Source organism: Oncorhynchus keta, chromosome 1 (genome assembly GCF_023373465.1).
Source record: "Oncorhynchus keta strain PuntledgeMale-10-30-2019 chromosome 1, Oket_V2, whole genome shotgun sequence".
Classification (NCBI taxonomy): domain Eukaryota; kingdom Metazoa; phylum Chordata; class Actinopteri; order Salmoniformes; family Salmonidae; genus Oncorhynchus; species Oncorhynchus keta.
In genome coordinates, this window is record NC_068421.1 from 51,357,304 (window position 1) to 51,381,328 (window position 24,025).

The 24,025-nt window shown below is 43.7% G+C and overlaps 1 protein-coding gene across 3 annotated transcripts in view; it reads right to left on the bottom strand.

Moving 5' to 3' along the window:
• Positions 1-22,771, bottom strand: part of LOC118387167 (E3 ubiquitin-protein ligase RNF220-like) — a 50,359-nt gene extending 27,588 nt beyond the window's left edge. For 2 of the 3 annotated variants that reach the window (XM_052527168.1, XM_052527158.1), the window contains exons 1-2: positions 22,413-22,771; positions 19,288-20,021 (exon numbers count right to left, since the gene is read on the bottom strand). In XM_052527168.1, the coding sequence (XP_052383128.1) occupies positions 19,288-19,906 (619 nt within the window). In that variant the 5' untranslated portion in view covers positions 19,907-20,021; positions 22,413-22,771. The remainder of the gene's footprint in view (positions 1-19,287; positions 20,022-22,412) is intronic. The other variant, XM_052527167.1, reaches the window with a different exon arrangement.
• Between the last annotated feature and the right edge of the window lie 1,254 nt (positions 22,772-24,025).

Genomic DNA, 24,025 nt, shown 5'->3' on the forward strand with positions numbered 1-24,025 from the left:
GATGAATGAATGCATGAACGCACGCAGACACACAAACACATGCAAGCACGCACACATACTGTATGTTCGCACACACGCACACCCAGACACAGAGACGCACACACATACACACTCACACCTGTCCCCCATACAGCAAAGGTGTAAGAGGTTGGAAACAGGAAAACAGTACTAATAGCGACCAGCACCACATCACACATAGCCCTCAAAGTGATCCGGCTTCTGTCTCTCCACATACAGATAATATCAGATGCTGTCTCACAGTCACATACCACTGCTGCTGGGATGAGTGACATTGCAGAGAAAGCTAGCATTCCTAAAGTGCCGATCTAGGATCAGCTTGAACTGTTGGATCATAATGACCAGGATCACATGGACAGGTCCTAGATCAGCACTCTTACTCTGAGGTGCTTTGTGAATACGGCCCTTGGTGCACTGATCAACCAGTGTTTGTGTTTCCCCACACAGCCTGGCACATCAACTGTCTGTCTGTGTGTCTGTGTGTCTGTGTGTCTGTGTGTCTGTGTGTCTGTGTATGTGTGTGTCTGTCTGTCTGTCTGTCTGTCTGTCTGTCTGTCTGTCTGTCCGACTAAAAGTCAGCTTCTGTATCTGAGAGATGGATCCGTTCATTACGGAATACATACAACCCACTGGGCACAAACGTCAAATCAATGTTTCAACGTAATTTCATTGAAACTACGTGGAAACAACGTTGATTCAACCAGTGTGTGTGCCCAGTGGGAAGACACATGCCTAAACACACACAGAGTCATGCAAAAATTGCTGGTAGGTCTGGACGTCTGACGCCCCCCAGAGTAGCTGGTTCTCATTTAGTGTGCCAGTGTGGTTGAACAGGGCAGCGGTTGACTTATTCAGGGAAAGACAGTCAGTCAGACAAGACACACAGACACCGACCCAGCACTATCACTGGGATAAGGGCAGCCAAATAAAGGGAGCCTTCACACCACAGTGGAGAAACACACTGGCCGATGTTTTGTGCCAGCGTGTGTGTGTGTGTGTGTGTGTGTGTGTGTGTGTGTGTGTGTGTGTGTGTGTGTGTGTGTGTGTGTGTGTGTGTGTGTGTGTGTGTGTGTGTGTGTGTGTGTGTGTGTGTGTGTGTGTGTGTGTGTGTGTGTGTGTGTGTGTGTGTGTGTGCACGTACAGTTCCAGTCAAAAGGTTTGGACACACCTACTCATTCAAGGGTTTTTCTTTATTTTTTTTTTACTATTTTCTACATTGTAGAATAAGAGTGAAGACATAAACACTGTGAAATAACACATATGGAATCATGTCACAACCAAAAAAAGGGTTATATAAATCCAAATATATTTGATATTTGATGTTCTTCAAAGTAGCCACCCTTTGCCTTGATGGCAGCTTTGCACACTCTTGGCATTCTCTCAACCAGCTTCACCTGGAATGCTTTTCCAACAGCCTTGAAGGAGTTCCCACATACGTATGCTGAGCACTTGTTGAGTGCTCTTCCTTCACTCTGTGGTCCAACTCATCCCAAACCATCTCAATTGGGTTGAGGTCAGGTGATTGTGGAGGCCAGGTCATCTAATGTAGCACTCCATCCATCACTCTCCTTCTTGGTCAAATAGCCCCTTATACAGCCTGGAGGTGTGTTTTGGGTGATTTTCTTGTTGAAAAACTGTGTAACCAGCAAAGCACCCACACACCATCACTCCTCCTCCTCCATGCTTCACGGTGGGAACCACACATGCGGAGATCATCCATTCACCTATTCTGCGTCTCACAAAGACAACAGAAAATCTCAGATGTGGACGCATAATGATGGACTGTCTTTTCTCTTTGCTTACTTGAACTGTTCTTTACCAAATATATGGACTTTGTATTTTACCAAATAGGGTTACCTTCTCTGTACCACTCCTACCTTGTCACGACACAACTGATTGGCTCAAACACATTAAGAAGGTTGGTTACTACATGATTCCAATGTAGAAAATAGTAAAAAAATTAAGAAAAACCATTGAATGAGTAAGTGTGTCCAAAATGTTGACTGGCACTGTGCATGCGCGCGCGTGCATTCACGCAAATGCACGCGTTTGACCGCATACGTGTCTGTAGCCCTGGTGAGCTCGCTCCTTGCTCATCAATACGCCCCCAGCGATACTCCCTCCCCGTCTGCAAACACAGAAGAACAAAGACCATTGGCAACGCCGGCCCAGTTATAGATCCTCGCTTCTCTGTTCTTGTTCAATCCAAGTCATGCCGCGGTGCTGTAGCCAGGCCACTTTCAGCTGAAAGTTCAATCTCCTCTCTCCTCCACTGAACAGAGCTTCAAAAGAGTGGCTTGAGCTAATGAGCCTGGACCGTCGCCAGTTAGAATCTGGCCTCGGTTCTAGCCCACCCAGACCCAGTGGTATGATACTGCTATAACACTGACTGTCCTGGGACTTTGTATACTCAATACTGTATAATTCTGTATAACATTCTCTGCATTACAATGTGCGTGGTTGGCACAGAATATAATTCATCAGATCCGGGACCCCCCGTATTTGAGAGTTTTAGAAAAAAAAATCTTAGAGAGACAGACGCGCAGCTTAACCGAGGAGTAAGCTTACATATGGGGCATTTCACACCGTCGCAAATTCCTACAATTATTTGGATTATTTGATGAAATCGGGTACTCGTTCAATTATGGACTGACCTCTTCATTTGCCTGCCTTTAACCGGGTTTATACTGTCCAGCACTGCTTGTGTGGTCTACGAGCACAATTAGCATCATCCACCATCAACCCTCCTCAAGCACTCTGCCAAATCACCCCTGACACAGACACACACAGACACAGACACACACAGACTCTTTACCACCATAATAAATAGCTGAGACAACACATAAAAGGTTATATACTGCTGGACCTCTGTTTTCCTACCAATTACCAGATCAGTGATTTAAGGTCACAGGGGACTGGTATTCTCAGTGGTGCACAGAGAGGTGTTTAGTTTACACCCCTCATACAGAGCTGGGGGTGTAAGGAGGGGGTGAGGGGTCACTCTCTGTACACTTTTACCTGGACGTTCATGGTTACTTCAACTGTATTGAGGGAACAGAACCCCGTCCCAAATTGGACTCTATTCTCCATATAGTGTTCTACTTTTGACCAGACCCCGGTATTCAAGGGTTAAAAAAGTGTATAATTTACACTTTAAAAATGTAAGACTTTCTTTGCCCCAATGAAAAATGGATCCACCCCTAAAAAAATGATCAGGATAATAATTAACATTTCCTGTCGGTGCAGGATTATTTTATTGCTGCGAAAAATCGGGTCAAATTAAGATAGCACACCTGTATAGGGAATAGGGTATCATTTGGGATGCAGAGTTTTGTGAGAAAACATGGGTGTTGCTGCTGTGGTTCAGAGGTCACAGGTCATATGAGTGAGCACTTTCTGGGTCTGTGGGTCCCTCTGCTTTCATAGATCTGCTTCACAGCTGGGCGAGAGGTACGCAGCCGGAGGTCTGAGTCTAATGCTGTATACTGAGGTCTGTGGCAAATCACACATGCATGGATCTACGCACGCACGCGCGCACACACAAACGCAAGTGCACAGAGTACACACACGCGCACGCTGGCACGCACACAAGCAGGCAAGTAGGTATGCAAACACACACACACACGCACACCCTCCCTCCCTCGCTTCCACCTGCCCCCCCACACACACACACACACACACACACACACACACACACACACACACACACACACACACACACACACACACACACACACACACACACACACACACACACACACACACAGTTAGACTGTCATCTTGTGTGTGCTGATCTTCAGTAAGTGTCTGTTTAACCTGTGTGTTTGCCCTTCCTGCCCTTTCTATCTGCCTGAGTGATTTGTTAGACTCCGGGGACAGAACAGGGGATGTGGTCTTTTCTGACTGAGCCAGTGATCGACAACCGCATTCCCCTTCGCCCTAGGCTCCGTCCCAAATGGCAACCTATTCCCTATACAGTGCACTACTTTTGACCAGAGCCCATAGGGCAGAGGTAAGGCAACAGCCGTGATGTTTTTTGGGCCCCTCAAAGTAAAAAAAAAAAAAAAAGATAGTAAAAAGACGTGATTGTGTCTCAATGTAAATCAAGGTATGAAATGAACTCTCTTTGTGCTTAGTTGAGGCCAATTTGTAGTGTACAATTATAATTATGTTTCAGTCACCCGACCATCCGCTCGGAAAGAAATCGGCCCCCGCCTGAATCTAGTTGCTTACCCCCACATCACACACCCTTTCATTTGGGACGCGGCCATACACGCTTAGGAAAAAAAGGGTTCTTTGCCAAGGGATAGTATTTTACCAAGAACCATTTTCATCTGAAGAAACCATTTTGAGTTCAAAAAGAGTTCAAAAATCGCTTTTATGGAAGATAAGGGTTCTTTGTCAGGCAAAGGGTTCTACCTAGAACCTTTAATAACATCCTAAGAATGTTTTTTTCTTTGGGAGGCAAGACGGATTCCTTGGAAGACAAAAGGGATTGGACATACAGTAGAATCCTTCTGGATCTGAATACGCTCTTTTATTGTGAGTTTCGTTTTCTTCTTTTAAATAGTGCCTGTTTACCTCAGTGTTTACACTTTAACATCAGGAGTTTGAGTAATCTGATACTGCTACATTTAAAAAGAGAACGGGAGAATGTTTCAAACTGTACCTGTATGGGAATATGTGTGCATGTATCTGCTATTCCCTTAATAATTTTACATAATATCTCAAATGATTCGTTGCTGACCTAGTTGATATCTTAGCTAAGATTTCTGTCTTTCAAATTAGTATTGTCTGTGATTTTATTGAGCAGAGAGTAGGAGAAATCGAAGGGAACATGAGTGAACCAGCAGTTTATTCGCCAGCAGCATACCACCCTGCATACCACTGCTGGCTTGCTTCTGAAGCTAAAGAGGGTTGGTCCTGGTCAGTTCGTGGATGGGGGACCAGATGCTGCTGGAAGTGGTGTTGGAGGGCCAGTAGGAGGCACTCTTTCCTCTGCTCTAAAAAAAAAAAAAAAAAATGTCCCAATGCCGCATGGCAGTGATTGGGGACACTGCCCTGTGTAGGGTGATGTCTTTCGGATGGGACGTTAAACGGGTGTCGGGTGTCCTGACTAAACGGTCTTTAATATTCCCATGGCACTTATCGTAAGAGTAGGGGTGTTAACCCCAGTGTCCTGGCTAAATTCCCAATCTGGCCCTTGGACCATCATGGTCACCTAATAATCCCCAGTTTACAATTGGCTCATTTGTCCCCCTCCTCTCCCCTGTAACTATTCCCTAGATCGTTGCTGCAAATGAGAACATGTTCTCAGTCAACTTACCTGGTAAAATAACGGATAAATAAAAAATTAAGTGTATTGTATGCTATACAGCAAATTGGCCAATTTTACCTACTGTAGATTCAGAAGTTAAATGAACTCAACACTCAGTGGTGCAAAAATAAATCCAGTTTTGGCGTCAACCAGAGTAACCTGAGGTTAGTGCGATTGTGTACTTTCTTCTCTGTGTAGAGTAAAACACTCAAAACCACGCCCATCGTTATGATATATCCCAGCATGCTCTACTGCAGGTTGATTTTTGAGAATTGTTTGTTTCAATATCTGTATTTTTTGCATGTGCATTGATTGGTTGATCAACCTTATGCTATACACAAGATAAATAACATACATTTTTCAAAACGAATCCAATCTGTCAGTAGTTATTATAGTTGTACATAGCATATAGTATATAGTAGTCATACTTACAGTATTTGCACTGGTTACTGAGATGGTTGTTCCAGTTTAGACAATGTATGTGATGAAAAGTTACAATTGAAGGATATCCTCACTCTGGCTGGATTCCAATAGGAATTACACATCTTTTTGAAAGCCCTCAAAGAAAGGCCTTGTGAATACACGTATTGTTAACAATAGTTTAATTTTAAAGGCTAATTAGGCTAGTGTAACCGTTAAATGGGGTTTCTAGGAAGAACCTTTAGACGATAAAATGTATAAAGGGCTCTAGGTAGAACCATTAACAGGGGGTTCTATGAAGAACCATCTGCAAATGGTTCTACCTTGCCCCAAAAACGGGTTCCCCTGTGGGGACCAACAGAAGAACCCTATATGGTTCTACTTAGCACCTTTTTTTCTAAGAGTGTAGCCTTCTCTATAGCCACCCACCCAAAGCCCCCTCCACCCTTTATCTCCTCCTCCCCACTGGGTTTCCCCCTCTCCCGCTACCTCTTCCTCCACGGGTCTTTGAAGTGAGATCAGAGAGAGAAGCGTTTGGAATCACATGATGCAGCAAGTCGATCAGGTGCAGGGAGACGGAAGCTCTGTTAAAGCAGACTGTTGATTTAACGACCCCTGGTCCGCTCTCATAATGAGACCCGCTTTCTCCTCTCTCGCTCTCTCTCTTTCTCTCTCTCACTCTCTCTCTCTGTCTCTCACTCTCTCTCGCTCTCTCTCTATCGTTCTTGTTATCATTCTCACTTTCGCTCTCTCTCATTCTAGCTCTCTCTTATTTATTTATTTAGCTCTGTCTCCCTTTCGCTCTCTCTCTCTCGCTCTCTCTCTCTCCTCCCGCATCCTGTTCGACTGCCGAATTACTGTTTGTGACAATGTGAGGGGAATGCAGAGAGTTAAAGGAAGACAAACGTTTCCAGACAAATGGTAGTTAACACAGCTGTAAAAAAGATGGTTCACTGAGCAGCCAAACAGGTGTCGCCAGTCATCACCAATGACCACTGTGATAGGGACGCCCTCCAGCATCATACAGTGTTACCCTGGACGAGTCCCAAAAGGCGCCCTCTTCCCTACATAGTGCACTATATTGGGAATATGGTGCCATTTGGGACACAGATTTACCCTCTCTCTCTCTCCCCATTGCTACTGTAGAAATCCACTGCCAGGCCTATAACTCCAGTCTTGCCCCATGCCATGGGGCTGTGGGGGTGCTGGGCTGACTGACACATTGTAACATATGGATTCCTTGTCACTGGCAGACAACGGGTGTGTATGGTGAGTGGATGAAAATAAGTGCACTATACACTGAATGTACAAAACATTAAGAACACCTGCTCTTTCGATTACACAGACTGACCAGGTGAATCCAACAGAAAGCTATGGTCCCTTATTGATGTCACCTGTTAAATCCACTTCAATCAGTGTAAGATGAAGGGGAGAAGACAGGATAAAGAAGGATCTTTAAGCCTTGAGACAATGGAGACATGGATTGTGTATGTGTGTCATTCAGAGGGTGAATGGGCCAGACAAAAGCTTTAAGTGCCTTTGAACGGGGTATGGTAGTAGGTGCCAGGCGCACCAATCTGTTTTTCACGCTCAACAGTTTCCGTGTGGATCAAGAATGGCACGTCACCCAAAGGACATTCAGCCAACTTGACACAATTGTGGGAAGCATCGGAGTCAAAACAAAAAAGGGCCAGCATCCCTGTGGAACGAGTCCATGTCCCGATGAATTGAGTCTGTTCTGATGGCAAAAGGGTGCAACTTAACATTAGGAAGGTGTTCCTAATGTTTTGTACACTCAGTATAGATGACAGTACAGTGAAGGTTACCTGGGACTATAGAGATTGGTTGGACTGGAGTGGGTGTCTAGAACTATGAGGCAGTTTAGGGCATACTTTGGGTTGGAATAAGTCTAAAAGTCCCCATGTCGTCTTTTTAATTGTATTTTTAAATCATCCACTATATGTCTGATAAATCACTGTATGTGTTCATTTCATAGAAATAACTCCAAATATATATTTTTTATCATTTATTTCCCCGGGCCTCCTTTTGCCATTGATATAGAAAGTCTGATCGTGTGGGCGTGTTGATACAAATGTAAAGATATTTACCAACACAGCCCTGATTGGCGGATAGGATCTAGTATCGACTCTAGAGCAGGGGTCTCCAACCTTTTCTTGCAAGAGAGATATTTTATTTAAAAAATGAAATGTCAAGAGCTACAAAAGTTTTTCTAGACATTAAATCGGCCCATTCTTCTCTTCTCCCATGAAACTCTTCCCCACTACTCTTTCCAAGTTCCTTAATGTTAGTGTGCAAGAGAAAGTAGGGCACTATGTTCTGCCAATATTGTTTAATAAACAACTCTAAAGGGCCCCCCCTTTTCTATTTTCCAAAATGATGTTCTCAGTTAAATTATTCCTGGCTTTAGATTTTTGGGGGGTTTTTCACTCTCAAAGTTACAATTTTCCGTAGAAAAACAATGACGTTGGATGTTCTGAGCCCATTTTTATGCTTAAATCACATCACATAGCCATTTTTATCTAGATCTGAAAGAAAACTAACACTTTAATTTCACATCTAGCGAGTGAGGAATGTGCCATCTAATGTGCCAGTCTAGTGATGGCTCTGTACTGCTGCTGTTCATTTCATGGCAAAGTTTGCAAATGATAGATAGAAATGATATGCTTACTCGTGAAATACTGTACCAGTCAAAGGTTTGGACAAACCTACTCATTCAAGAGTTTTACTTTATCTTTTACTATTTTCTACATTGTAGAATATTAGTGAAGACATCAAAACTATGAAATAACACATATGGAATCACATAGTAACCAACCTTTTTAATGAGTTTGAGCCAATCAGTTGTGTTGTGACAATGCCCTACACAGAAGAAAGCATTATTTGGTAAAATACCAAGTCCATATAATGGCAAGAACAGCTCAAATAAGCAAAGAGAAATGACAGTCCATCATCACTTTTAGACATGAAGGTCAGTCATTTCTGAAAATTTCAAGAACTTTGAAAGTTTCTTCAAGTGCAGTCGCAAAAACCATCAAGCGCTATGATGAAACTGGCTCTCATGAGGACCACCACAGGAAAGGAAGACCCAGAGTTACCTCTGCTGCAGAGGGTAAGTTCATTAGAGTTAACTGCATCTCAGATTGCAGCGCAAATAAAAGCGTCACAGAGTTCAAGTAACAGACGCATCTCAATGTCAACTGTTCAGAGGAGACTGTGTGAATCAGGCCTTCATGGTCGAATTGCTGCAAAGAAACCACCAATAAGAAGAAGAGACTTGCTTGGGCCAAGAATCAAGAGCAATGGACATTATACCGGTGGAAATCTGGCCTTTGGTCTGATGAGTCCAAATTTGAGATTTTTTGTTCCAACCGCTGTGTCTTTGTGAGACACAGAGTAGGTGAACGAATGATCTCCGCAAGTGTGGTTCCCACCGTGAAGCATGGAGGAGGAGGTGTGATGCTGTTCATTGACTACAGCTCAGCGTTCAACACCATGAAAGCTTATCACCAAGCGAGGGATCCTGGGACTAAACACCTCCCTCTACAACTGGATCCTGGACTTCCTGACAGTCCGCCCCCAGGTGGTGAGGGTAGGTAGCAACACATCTGCCACGCTGATCCTCAACACTGGAGCTCCCCAGGGGTGTGTGCTCAGTCCCCTCCTGTACTCCCTGTTCACCCACGACTGCATGGCCAGGCACGACTCCAACACCATCATTAAGTTTGCTGACGACACAACAGTGGTAGGCCTGATCACCGACAATGACGAGACAGCCTATAGGGAAGAGGTCAGAGACCTGGCCGGGTGGTGCCAGAATAACAACCTATCCATCAACGTAACCAAGACTAAGGAGATAATTGTGGACTACAGGAAAAGGAGCACCGAGCACGAGAGACTCAAATTTCTTGGTGTCAACATCAACAACAAACTAGATTGGTTCAAACACACCAAGACAGTCGTGAAGAGGGCACGACAAAGCCTATTCCCCTTAGGAAACTAAAAAGATTTGGCATGGGTCCTGAGATCTTCAGGAGGTTCTACAGCTGCAACATCGAGAGCATCACTGCCTGGTACGGCAATTGCTCGGCCTCCGACCGCAAGGAACTTCAGAGGGTAGTGCGTACGGCCCAGTACATCACTGGTGCAAAGCTGCCTGCCATCCAGGACCTCTACACCAGGCAGTGTCAGAGGAAGGCCCTAAAAATTGTCAAAGACCCCAGCCACCCCAGTCATAGACAATTCACTCTACTACTGCATGGCATCGGTACCGGAGTGCCAAGTCTAGGACAAAAAGGCTTCTCAACAGTTTTTACCCCCAAGCCATAAGACTCCTGAACAGGTAATCAAATGGCTACCCGGACTATTTGCATTGTGTGCCCCCCCCCCCAACCACTCTTTTACGCTGCTGCTACTCTCTGTTTATCTTATATGCATAGTCACTTTAACTATACATTCATGTACATACTACCTAAATTGGCCCGACCAACCAGTGCTCCCGCACATTGGCTAACCGGGCTATCTGCATTGTGTCCCACCACCCGCCAACCCCTCTTTTTTACGCTTCTGCTACTCTCTGTTCGTCATATATGCATAGTCACTTTAACGATACCTACATATACATACTACTTCAATAAGCCTGACTAACAGGTGTCTGTATATAGCCTTGCTACTCTTTTTTCAAATGTCTTTTTACTGTTGTTTTATTTCTTTACCACACACACACACACACACACACACACACACATACACACACACCTTTTTTTCTGCACCATTGGTTAGAGCCTGTAAGTAAGCATTTCACTGTTGTATTCTGCGCACGGGACAAATAAACTTTGATTTGATTTGATGTTATGGGGGTGCTTTGCTGGTGACACTGTCAGTGATTTATTTAGAATTCAAGGCACACTTAACCAGCATGGCCACCAAAGCATTCTGCAGCGATACACCATCCCATCTGGTTTGTGCTTAGTGGGACTATCACTTGTTTTTCAACAGGACAATGACCCAAAACACACCTCCAGGCTGTGTAAGTGTCACGCTCTTCGTTCTCCTCCTCTTACGAGGAGGAGTAGTAAGGATCGGAGGACCAAAGCGCAGCGTGGTGTGAATACATTATTTTAATGTAAGACGAAATAGCACGTAGTACACTAAACAAACGTGCCCGCTATCACCACAGCGTGCAAACATGCAACATCCATAGACATAGATAATCACCCACGAAATACTCAAGGAATATGGCTGCCTAAATATGGTTCCCAATCAGAGACAACAATAAACAGCTGCCTCTAATTGAGAACCAATCTAGGCAACCATGGACATATAAACCCCTAGACTGGTAACAACCCCATAAACATACAAAAGCCCTAGACAGGACAAAAACATATAATCACCCATGTTACACCCTGACCTAACCAAAATAATAAAGAAAACAAAGAATACTAAGGTCAGGGCGTGACAGTAAGGGCTATTTGAACAAGGAGAGTGATGGAGTGCTGCATCATATGACCTGGCCTCCACAATCACCTGACCTCAACCCATTGAGATGGTTTGGGATCAGTTGGAGCGCAGAGTGAATGAAAAGCACTGAACAAGTGCTCAGCATATGACGGTTGGGAAAGAATTCCAGGTGAAGCTGGTTGAGAGAATGCCAAGAGTGTGCAAAGCTGTCATCAAGGCAAAGGGTGGCTACTTTGAAGAATTTGAAGTATAAATACATTTGAATTTGTTTAACACTTTTTTGGTTAATTCCATATGTCTTATTTCATATGTTTGATGTCTTCACTATTATTCTACTATGTAGAAAATAGTAAAAATAAAGAAAACCCATTGAATGAGTAGGTGTGTCTAAACTTTTGACTGGTACTGTAATTCTGTCAGGTAAGCCTACTTTGCAGTTAATATTTATTTGAGAAGGTTTGGGGGAAAGTATTTCTGTCAACCCACAAGACGGTTATCACACCAATTGGTTACACAAGTTGTGATAGACAAACACGCAGGGGAAATATTGCTGGAAATTAATTGGCATATATTGTTTTAGGTTTGGCTTTTTAAGCCAATAGTGGCTAACCAGGGGTGGGATAATATCAATGTTGCATTGATTAGATAGTAGCTAGGAGTTTGCGGTGTCTAATACTTTTGAGATTTGTTTATGACAGTTTGCAGTGGAACATGTCAAAATTGAATGTACTTTCAGAATTGTTTGGCGAGCTATAAAGGTTGGCTGCGACCCCTGCTCTAGAGCCTACCCCTTTTACATTTGCAGGATACATATGCAAATAAAAGATGACTGGTCATTGTTCACAATAAATCAGATCAGATTGTGATGTCGTGATCTCGGCCATGACATCAAAAAACTCCATTCCACCTGAACAGGTTTAAATTCCAGGTATTAAAAATAAATAAAAAAACAGCTCTAACACAATAGAGCATTGTCAAAATGCATGTCAAAATGTTCACATTATCTGTGTAACTTTTTTGACTCCACTGCCCCTTTAAGGATCGTTTGGGATGGGGGTTTATCCTCTTGTGGTATACAGTGCATTCGGACAGTATTCAGGCCCCTTGACTTTTTCCACATTTTGTTAGGTTACAGCCTGTTTCTAAAATCAATTTACACACAATACCCCATAAATGACAAAGAAAAAGCAGGTTGTTACAAATTTGTGCTAATTTATAAAAAATAAAGAATGGAAATATCACATTTACATAAGTATTTAGACTCAGTACTTTGTTGAAGCACCTTTGGCAGAGATTACAGCCTTGAGTCTTCTTCGACATGACACTTGTCACACCTGTATTTGGGGAGTTTCTCCCATTCTTATCTGCAGATCCTCTCATGCTCTGTCAGGTTGGATGGGGAGCGTTGCTGCACAGCTGTTTTCAGGTCTCTCCAAAGATGTTCAATCAGGTTCAAGTATGGGCTCTGGCTGGACCACTCAAGGACATTCAGAAACCTGTTCCCGAAGCCATTGCGTTGTCTTGGCAGTGTGCTTAGGGTCGTTGTCCAGTTGAAAGGTGAACCTTCGCCCCAGTCTGAGGTCCTGAGCGCTCTGGAGCAGGTTTTCATCAAGGATCTCTCTGTACTTTGCCTCGATCCTGACTAGTCTCCCAGTCCCTGCAGCTGAAAAACATCCCCACAGCATGATGCTGCCACCACCATGCTTCACCGCAGGGATGGTGCCAGGTTTTCTCCAGACGTGACAATTGGCATTCAGGAAAAATAGTTAAATCTTGTTTATCATGGTCTGAGAGTCTTTAGGTGCCTTTTGGCAAACTCCAAGCGGCCTGTCATGTGCCTTTTACTGAGGAGTGGCTTCCGTCTGGCCACTCTACCATAAAGGCACGATTAGTAGAGCGATGCAGAGATGGTTATCCTTCTGGAAGTTTCTTCCATCTCCACAGAGGAACTCTAGAGCTCTGTCAAAGTGACTATTGGCTTCTTGGTCACCTCCCTGACCAAGGCCCTCTCCCCCGATTGCTCAGTCTGGCGGCCAGCTCTAGGAAGGCTGGCAGCCAGCTCTAAGAAGAGTCTTCATGGTTCCGAACTTCTTCCATTTAAGAATGATGGAGGCCACTGTGTTCTTGGGGACCTTCAATGCTGCTGACATGTTTTGGTACCCTTCCCCAGATCTGTGCCTCAACACAATCCTGTCTCGGAGCTCTACGGACAATTCCTTCAACCTCATGGGTTGGTTTTTTGCTCTGACATGCACTGTCAACTGTGGGACCTCATAAAGACAGGTGTGTGCCTTTCCAAATCATGTCCATTCATTTGAATTTACCACAGGTGGACACCAATCAAGTTGTAGAAACATCTCAAGGATGATCAATGGAGACAAGATGCACCTGAGCTCAAATACGAGTCTCATAGCAAAGGGTCTGAATACTTATCTAAATAAGGTATTTATGTTTTTTATTTTGAATACATTGGCAAACATTTCTACAAATCTAATTTTGCTTTGTCATTTTAGAATAAAGCTGTAACGTAACAAAATTTGGAAAAAGTCCAAGGGTCTGAGTAGTTTCCGAAAGGCACTGTATCAATGTACTGTGTGTGGGTGCTGTGGATGGATAACTTCCACAAACTGTCTCTCCTGTCCAGAAAAGATTAAGGTAAATAAAAATAGAATAATAACATCTGCTAAGATGAAAGCTCCTCAACTTAAGAGTACTAGAAACAAGAGCTAGAGTATTAGAGGAACCAACTACTGCCACAACAGGAGGGCAACAGTCAAACATAGTCAACCGCGGCCCTCGAACATCAAACGCAGTCGTCATTACATTCAAATATTTATTATCTTATGTGTCTGAAATCAGCCCACACGGTCAACACAGAGCAGCAGTGAAGCACCGGGCTCAGACATTCTCTTCATCTATGGTAACACAGCTGTCGAATGGATCGTACCATTAGAACCTTTAGATTTGGGGATTTTTGGATGGGTTATTCTCCCTCTCCCTTATCTTAATGACCCCCCTATCGCTGTGTGTGGCTAGGAGAGGGAAGATCACTGTAGCAGATGTACAGTACGACCACAAACTCAAACCGTGACTCGGGAACTCAGCAGCCTGACGGAATCTCGGATTAATGCGCCCTGCTCCCAGTTTCTTGAATTTGACACAGATATGGTGGGAAGCCTTCCTTATCAGGATGGGTGGTGGAACCTGCTGTTGAGGGAATGAGTTATTATTTTATGGGATAACTGGAATAACTGGATAGAGAGCTGCTAAGTCCTCCACTGATGGGGAAGCGAGGCCCAAGGAAGTTAACGGAATGGGAGTGGGCAAACATTTGAGCGTTGCACTCCAGGGCTGGGTTCACCAGATGTGTTCAGTGTTCAAGAGTCCTTTTACGGTATGTTATACAAGCCTGTGACGGGATTCAAGGTAACACCAACCTGACTGTACAGAATCAATATCACATAGGTTAATCGTGGACTACTTCCTGAATGACACCCTATTCTCATAGGCCTCCCAGAGTAATGCACTTTGTAGAGAATAAGGCTTTTGGGGCACAGATTTCGACTTGGCACAGGGATTACTTCTCATGTGATGCTTTATGGGTTTAGTTGGTTCCAGACACAGTTTCCATATGTCGTGTGTGTGTGTGTGTGTGTGTGTGTGTGTGTGTGTGTGTGTGTGTGTGTGTGTGTGTGTGTGTGTGTGTGTGTGTGTGTGTGTGTGTGTGTGTGTGTGTGTGTGTGTGTGTGTGTGTGTGTGTGTGTGTGTGCGTGCGTGCGTGCGTGCGTGCGTGCGTGCGTGCGTGCGTGCGTGCGTGCGTGTGTGTGCGTGCGTGTGTGCGCGCTGAGTGTGTTCATACAGTGTGTGTGGTGCGGGTGCAAGGTAGACTGCCTCTTATCAAAGCTGTGTGTCCTCATTCAATAACTGGGAGGCATGTTATCCAGTGCAGCTGTCCAGCTGAGGGTGTATTGAGTGAAGCCTCAGATAAGACACAGTTTACACCTAGCTGACAACCCAGGGAGGAGATCAACAGGAACCGCTCGATGCTCATGCATACACATCTATCTGCTCTGCTCTCTATTCCCAAGATGTAGCCTCTCACACACGCACCCATACACACGCATAGACGCACACACAAACACGCTCAGACACAGACAGACACACACACACAGACACACACAGACACACACCTGCTCCTTTCTCTGATGGCATAATTATTCTACCAACCTGTTTTCTCACATGCTTACGTTGACTATTCATAAAGCTAGACGCTCCAGCTGCGTCTAGCTATCCGAACTCTCCCTTACAGTAACTGAAGCTCGCCACCACACTGTGCGATAACGACGCAGGGAAATCACGGGAAGATCAACACTGTCTGTCTGGGTCTTGAACGCTGTGGTAAGGACGTGGTGTTTTGTCATTCTCTTCCTCTGTTCCCACTTCTGTTCTTGTACCCCTTTAGTTACAGCTCAAGTTCGAAACATCTCCCAGAGGAAAATAAGCATGATTCGCCTCGCTGGAGACATCTGCCCTTTGAAAGAGAGAGGCTGTTTGAACAGCTGTCACATCCCACTGCTCGTCTGAACATCTTCAGATGAAACAGAGAACGTCCGGGGCCGTATGTATCTCTGCTTCTGATCTTGGATCAGGTCCCCCCCCTCCCCGTCCATGCAGTCATCCGTTGTTATCTAAAAAGTGATCCTAAATTATACTCTGAGACGGTTGATACATATGGCCCCTAGGGTAATGTTGTGGTTTGGATACTAGAGGAGACGTCAACAAGCAACACGACGATACAGAAGACAACAGGCAAACCCAGCCAGGATTACCACATCAAGCCTGTCTGGCCAAAGCAGGTAGAACCGTTTTAAACTGATACACTCACACAAAATATCCCCATTCACGGTGAGATACTGTAGGCAGACATCCACTGGAGAGGGTACGCGAATGGATGACTCTCTTAAGCGCATAGAAGCTGATAGCACAGAGAGAGATAGCTGTATAGAAAGAATGCCTGTGAACAAATGTGCTGCTTTCTTTGTGTGTTTTCTGTGTTCATTGTGATGCATGGGTCACGCATTTACATATGTAGGCGACGTTATGTACATGCACTGTATTGTGTCATGTATTGTCATGTATGGGCCAGGTTGTCTACATAGCAACCAAAGAGTTCCATCCCCGAAGATTTGAAGCTTAACACTGAAGACTTTGGTCCTGAAGTGGCTGCCTGTTAGTCAGTGAAGAGGAACGAAACATCAGCCTTTCGAAAAGTCCCGGGAGTTCAATTGCATTAAAGCCCTTAGTTTGCCTGAGCTTCGATAAAATTGGATAAAGCAGGAAAAGCTGCTTCCATCACTCAGAATTCATTTCCCCCAAACTGATTTGAGCTGCATAGTACCCACTATGGGTTGGGAAACTCTATTCTGCCCCTGTCCATCTCTGTACTTTAATCAAATTATCCTCTATGTTTGGAGGTAATATAAACTAGGTTTGTCATGATACCAGTATCGCGATTCTAGGAAGTAAGGAAGGAAGGGAAACAAAACATGAAGTGGACTATTTTTAGGAAAACGCTCCTAATTTTGGAAAAATCTGCTTTATGTTGTCGCCAATGTTCCCTGTAAGCCGTGCATGGGCGCGCAGTTCCCCCGGGACTGCCGCACAGAAGAAATATCAGCCCGCACAAAGAAGCATGAGATTGAACTTCACTCAACTTTCTAGTTTCCCCTATAGTTAACACTATCAACGTTTCCCTTTACTGTGCGAATTGTGAATTAATCAACGCAATACTAGTCACTTTCAATGCAACATACCGAAACAAAACAAACTATACCATACATTTTCTTGTAGGCAGAACACATTGGAGTATGATTCTATTGCATTAACAGGGACGACCCATACTCTACACAGACCTGTGCACCATAACCACTCAGAGCTGCAGTGTGCAAATAGACCATTGCCATACGTGGATCTGTGCCATTCACTTTGAACTGGACTGTGTTTACAGCATGAGCAGTCATGATTTGATGCGCTTGTTTTGAGATCAAAGCGTAGCTAGGTGTGTACACTTGTTCATGTTCTTTGATAGTAAGTGAGCCCAGGTATAGCTCATTTCTAGTCTGCAATGAGGGAGCGGTTGCTTCCTACAAGAACACAAAACATGTGCATTTCTAGCCATCTTTGAAAAACAATTCAGGGAAAGATATTTTTTTCTGTATTAAAGGGGCAGTGTTGTATTTTGAGACAGGCTTGAATAAGCTAAGTAGCCAATAGGCAGAGGGTAGCATCATTTGTCTGACTCTCTGTGATAATGGTGTGGGAATAATAATACATAGTTTTTTGTAAAGTGGTTTCTTGCATCAAACAACACAATATTTTCAGTCACCTCCTTGTCTGGAGGACAAGTGGATAAACTGGTTAATGTCAACCCCTGCATGTTTTTTTTTTTTCAAAAGTCTCATGGAATGCAGGCCTACATTGAACACCATACATTGGCTGCTACTATAATGATAGAATACTTATTTCCATGTTAAAACGTTATGGGATGCATTTTCTCCATAGTTTTTCTATAGTGGGCCACTCTGCTAGGCCTACGTTATGATCAAATAGCCACAGCAGCCTACTTGGCCATTGTTATAACTGTAAATGAAAGCAGGTACAGCCTCAGTGTTCACAGTACACTCTCGCCAGATGTTGCACAAAATTTTCACAACGTTCAAGTTCGCGCTCGGCAGACCTGGAATTTGCTCAGTGCCTAAAAGAATTAAGAGGGAACATTGGTTGTCACCGAGAGTCACGTTTGTTTTATTTTGCAAGCTTATAAGCACACAATTGTTACAACACTAATTTAAGAACACACACACACGAGTGCAAGCGTACACACACGCACGCACACACACACAGCCACGCGTGTGCGCACACACACCTGTTTGGCATCTTTCCTATCCTGTCCTTATTTGGGGCTTCATTATTGGGATTCCTGCCACTCTGTCTCCCAGGCAGCATCCACCCTGTCCCTGTTATTCAACCAGCAGCATGTTGTCAAAACCAATAAGTTTTCTCAAAGTCACAAACACACACACACACAAACTTTTCTCAAGACAACTCATCCAAGCACCAGGCCTTGATGTGTGGGATGAAACGTTTCTTTCAGGTGATACGGGGGGATATCACCCCTCTTCCCCGCTCCATCATCCCTCCATCCTTCCCCCATCTCTCCCTCTCCCTCTCCCTCTCTCTCTCTCTCCTCACTCATTGTCATTATTTTCAACATGGCCCTCCTCTGATCTACTAAGGATTGTGGGTCCTCTCTCTACGGGGGATTTCAATGTCAAGCGCCACCTTGACGGCCGTGAGGGGGTTTGATTTCCCATCATGCTTTGTGGTGGCATGTCTACCTTCCTTCCCGCTCTTTGGAGGTGGAGGCGAGGGGAGGCGAACGCTGTGGTGCCCCCGCACCGTCGGGCAATTATCCCCTAGCATAATAAGGAGTGGCTCTCGCCCTGCCGCTCTGATTGACACCTCTCCTCCTTATTTGTCAACAAATCAGATGGCTCATAATGGCGTGGGTGGCCATATTGAGCTAAGGGTGTCGTTTGTGGAGCATCGCATCGCATCGTCTCTCGCTCCCCTTCTCTCGCTCTCTGTCACCTCGTTATCTCTGACAGGGTGTCGCTTGCTCAAACTTCCCCTCCTTTGTCATCTCTACATACTTGTGTCTGTGTTCAACCAGAATGACAAAAACTATATTCAGTGTAGGTACTAATGTTCATTTTGTGACCAGTGACCAGAAACATGGACTGGTGGCTGTTTTCCACCAAGTGTCACATACTTTGCACAACCAGGAAAAAACCTTGGTTAAGATTGTCAAAGAGTGAAAAGGGCACACTCCAAAAAGACACACATACACTGACAACATGCAGGCCATAACTGTCATTCGATCGACTGTATTGAAACCATGGATTTTTAAAAGAGTGCAATGCACACAATTCTTATATGACAACATGTAAATGTGCTATGATGAGCAGTACACGTGACAATAGGGCGATACTCACAGCCATCCTTACGGTCCTCAGGACTACTAGACAAGGCCTCACTGTCTGACAGCAGGCCAGACACCGCAAACAACTTCCTCCCAGAATCCTCAGCGGCTTTGAGCGACCACGGCGAACCAGACAGAATACGCCCTCCTCCAAACTCATACTGCTTCCTTTCCGAGTCGGTATAGCAGCCCTTGAGCCTCTTAGCAGGGGTGAAGGCTGACTGATAACCCCTGACCTCCCTCTCCTCAGGCAGGGAGGAGAAGGGTCTGAAGGCGCCCACCCCGCTGTGGTTGAGCATCTCTAGAGATGAGCAGTCCAGGTTGGGGGGGTGGAACTGGGGGTGGAGGTGGAGCAGGGAGGCAGGGAAGTCTCTGGCGGGGAAGGTGCCATGGCTGGAGACGGGACCCTGGCGGTGGTACATGGAGGCAAATGTGTAGGAGCCGGAGGGGAAGGGGAGGTGGAGGTCCTTTTCGGAGATGGGGACACCGAAAGGCCGTGGGGCCTGGCAGGGGATGGAGGAATCGTGGCCAGCCTCGGCTGTGGAGGCCAGCACCATCAGGGCTGGGGAGGCCAGGGGACTGGGCAGGTAGGAGGAGCTGTCCATCTTAAAAGAGGGACGGTGGAGGTCCATCCAATCCACGCCTCCCTTAGTCCTATAGAGGGAGGGACTGGTCAGGGGGAGGGGCTGAGTGTTGGTGTGATTTGAAGATGTAGAATAACTTCACTGTGAGTCCATTCTCATAGGGCTATATAAGGAGAGATGAGCATTGATTATCAAAATACAATTGTCAAGAACGAGGGGTATTTAAGAAAGAGATATGGAAGACACATAGAGAACGATGACTCTCAAAATGAACTAATGCAAATGCTGAATAATAACGTTAAAATAAAACATGTGCAAAATTATTTATTTTTTTTAATCTGGACAATTCTGTTAAGAAATATTTTGATAGCACTGGAAAAACATTTGTAACTGAGAATATATTTATTTGTAACTGAGAATATATTTAATTAAATGAAGATATAGCAGAACATATTGTAATAATTAATATAATGTAAATAAAATCTTGAAATGATGGTGTAGTTTACGGGGTATTTGTTTATGACTCATTAATAGCCTATCAGTCCATATATGTCTGCAATCTGCCCAATATCAAAAAAAGATTATGATGACCATCACAGTAAATAGGAAAATGTGGCTCTCAATTGAATACTTATTTTCCTTTTGTTCTATGATATTTATATGTGAAACAGCATTTATTGTATAAATTAATATTCTATGACAAGTTAATGAAATAGGAATCCAATAGAAAACATTTTAGTACTCTTACATTTCCATGTGATTGACACTACAATTTATCGATTGATCTTGGGATTCAATTTGTTTTCGGTGTGGCCCCCATAAAACGTTATAAAAAAATCCCAATATTGGTGTCTAACAAAAGATAATTCTAAAATCTAATTGTACAGATGTCCAAGAGGATTGTGAAACGAATCATTCATGTTGTTCGATGTTACAGTTTCTGAAATTAACTCATTCGTAGGCTAAAGAATAATATCTGAACAGCAGTTTTATTTAATTGAAAACGATCTTTAGTTATGAAAGAGATAGTTTTGTTAGTGATAATCTCCCCTTTTATTGAACAGTAGCTGGGTTTCTATCCAATTTGGCGACAGATTTTCATGCGAATATTCTCAAATCCGCATAAAAACAAGATTTTGCATTTTCCCACCAGAGATGTGTTTCCATCTAATTGACTTGTTGCAGATAAAAGACTGTGTGTGATCACATAGTGCACATAAAAAAACTTTTGCGGTTAAACTCCCATATGCAGAATCAAAAATACAAGTGTAATTAGTTTCCTTCTAATGTTGTATTATACTGATGGTTTTCTCACCCCCCAAAAAATGTGTGTTTATATATCGAGTGTGCCAGATCTTGTACTGGCATGTGCGCTCTAGCGCGCAGATACCGCTTTTGGCTAGAGCGCACGGACATCCCTCAAACTCAACTCTGGACCTCGAAGCCAGTGCAACTGCGTTTTTTTTCATTGTACCCTTCTAATCAGGGACTGATTTAGACCTGAGTGCAATTCATTATCAGACAGAACAGAAAACCAGCAGACCCCGGACCTCTTAGGGTAAGAGTTGAAACACCCCTGGCCTTACATGATTAGATTTTTTTACGGACAAAAGAGCAAGATTCATGTTATTTGTCAAACGGCAGCCAAGCATCGAGGATCATGTCACCAGCATAAGACCCTCCATATTTGGAAAAGAGCATCAAGCTCATCATCTAGACACTTTCACCGCCCTGCGAAGTTCATCATCCTTTGTTGAATCTGTAGCCTAATAAACGGCATGCTTTCACGACGACATCGCGTGACTCCAAGTTTACTTCGTTTATGATAGGCACGTTTTCACTGTATGAATGTGCAAAATTCTAAACTTTTGTTCAAACGAAAAGCAATTCCAATCACGTGAAGTACCCCGCGTGTCAACTGCATTCGTGACGTGTGCTCCCGGTGAATTTTGAACCCCTCGCATACTCATGCCAACATGTGCGTGTTATAACATCCCTCAGACCCCTTTCAAGAAATGATTTCATTTTTCGCTTATTTTATGTATTATATATTTCGACTTAAACACGCCAGGGTAAATTGGAAATATTTCAAGCAAAAAAAACTCCCCGGGGACAACCAGCAGTTCCATGTATTTGATCTGTTCAGAGCAAGCTCACCTGATTAAACTTGTCAACTAAGCAGCAAGCCCCTGAGGCGAATCCGAGCCAGTTCAGGGCTACAAACAAAGTTGCGAAACGGCCTGGTGTCCCCGAGGAAGAGATTTGAGAACCGTGCACGATTGTTGGACAACTGAATGCCCAACAAACATATTGAAAAGTAGGCTATTCAAATGAAATGCAAACCCCGAATTGCGTGAAACACGACTGCAGTTTTCAAGGGCAAATCTCTGATTTCAAATCTTGTCAAACATTTAGCCAGATAGGGCCTAATGATAAATTATACTAATTAATAGGATATTGCATGAAGGTCTTACAAGAAGCCAACAAAATGTAATCTAACCCAATAGCCCTACCATAACACTTTTACAGGAAAAGTTGCATATAGCCTACTTACCTAGTTAAACGCTGTCTTGGAGTTGTTTCAGCCACACAACGAACACTTTCTCTAGTTAGAATGTCAGCCACGGTCGAGACTTTATTCCGTCCGAGCAGAAGAGAAACACGCGCTTGCAAAAGGTCGAGATTATTTCCAAGTATATCTGCAGTGAAATGTAAGCTTGGCTACAGTATTTTTTTTTTCACATTAACAGACGGGTTAGAATTGTAAGATAAGAAGTGGCACAACGTGAGGACGAGGCGAAGCTCACCGGGCTGCGGCTGCTGCTGCTGCTCAGAGGCTTTCCGCGCTTCGAATGACGATTCCCTCTTCCTCTCCCACCCTAGCCTATCTCTCTCCTCCGAATCACTCTCCCGAGAGGGTCTGCGACCTGCCTTCAGAATGTGCAATGTTACCCTCAGTAGGTTACTAGCCTCTATCCTCCACATGCAATTGGAAAATGTTCTGAAATGTGATTAAACCGTTATCAAACTGTCTTAAAAATAATTCCGCTTTCTGGCAAAGCCAAATAAGTCACATGCAAGACCATTCAAATCCTTAGAACAAGATGCTTTAGTCCTGATTTTAAATGTGCGGTATATTTTAGATCCAAAACACACATACATGTTCAGGTACAGATATTGTCTCACTGTATGAATAGTTAGTTGCAGGATAGGACCATGCATAACCTTTGAGATTTTACATTTGTCATTTTTTCCCATGCACCCAAATGACACATTTTGTCAATTTCAGTATAATGAACTACTAGGCTACTTAAGTGTAACCGTGACAGTATAGGCTGGGGACGGAGGAAAGTCATTAACCTTAAAAATGACCAACACTGGACAGTCCTAGGTCCAGGCTTGCTAAGATGCATAAAAGGTCTGTCTCACATGTTAAGGAAAACATTTGGACATTTCTACAAAACTGTGAAGGGGAGAGGATAGAGTTGTCTCCTTTCCTTTATTCAGTACAAGCCTGCTTAGTTTGATTGCCATGTCCTGTGTTTTTGATTTGGCAAAACATCCTTAAGGGGATTACAATGAAGAAGAAAAAAAAAATAATAATACTGTATTTATTGGGTGTCTGATTTTTATTGACTGAGGGCATAGGCCATATAGCCTAACTCCATCAGCTTAAAACTCTTAAGGATTAACCCCTTTTTTTTCAATTTACGCCTAAAATGACATACCCAAATCAAACTGCCTGTAGCTCAGGCCCTGAAGCAAGAATATGCATATTCTTGGTACCATTTGAAAGGAAACACTTTGACGTTTATGGAAATGTGAAAGGAATGTAGTAGAATTTAACACAATAGATCTGGCAAAAGATAATACAAAGAAAAAAACAACCTTTCTTTTGTATTTTTTTGTACAGAAAGGCCATAATGTATTATTCCAGCCCATGTGCAATTTCGATTTTGGCCACTAGATGGCACCAGTGTATGTGCAAAGTTTTAGACTGATCCAACGAACCATTGCATTTCTGTTAAAAATGTTGTATTATGACTGCCCAAAAGTGCCTACTTTGTTTATGAATAACTTTTCATGTTCCAAATTGTGCTCTCTCCTCGAACAATAGCATGGTATTATATCACTGTAATAGCTACTGTAAATTGGTCAGTGCAGTTA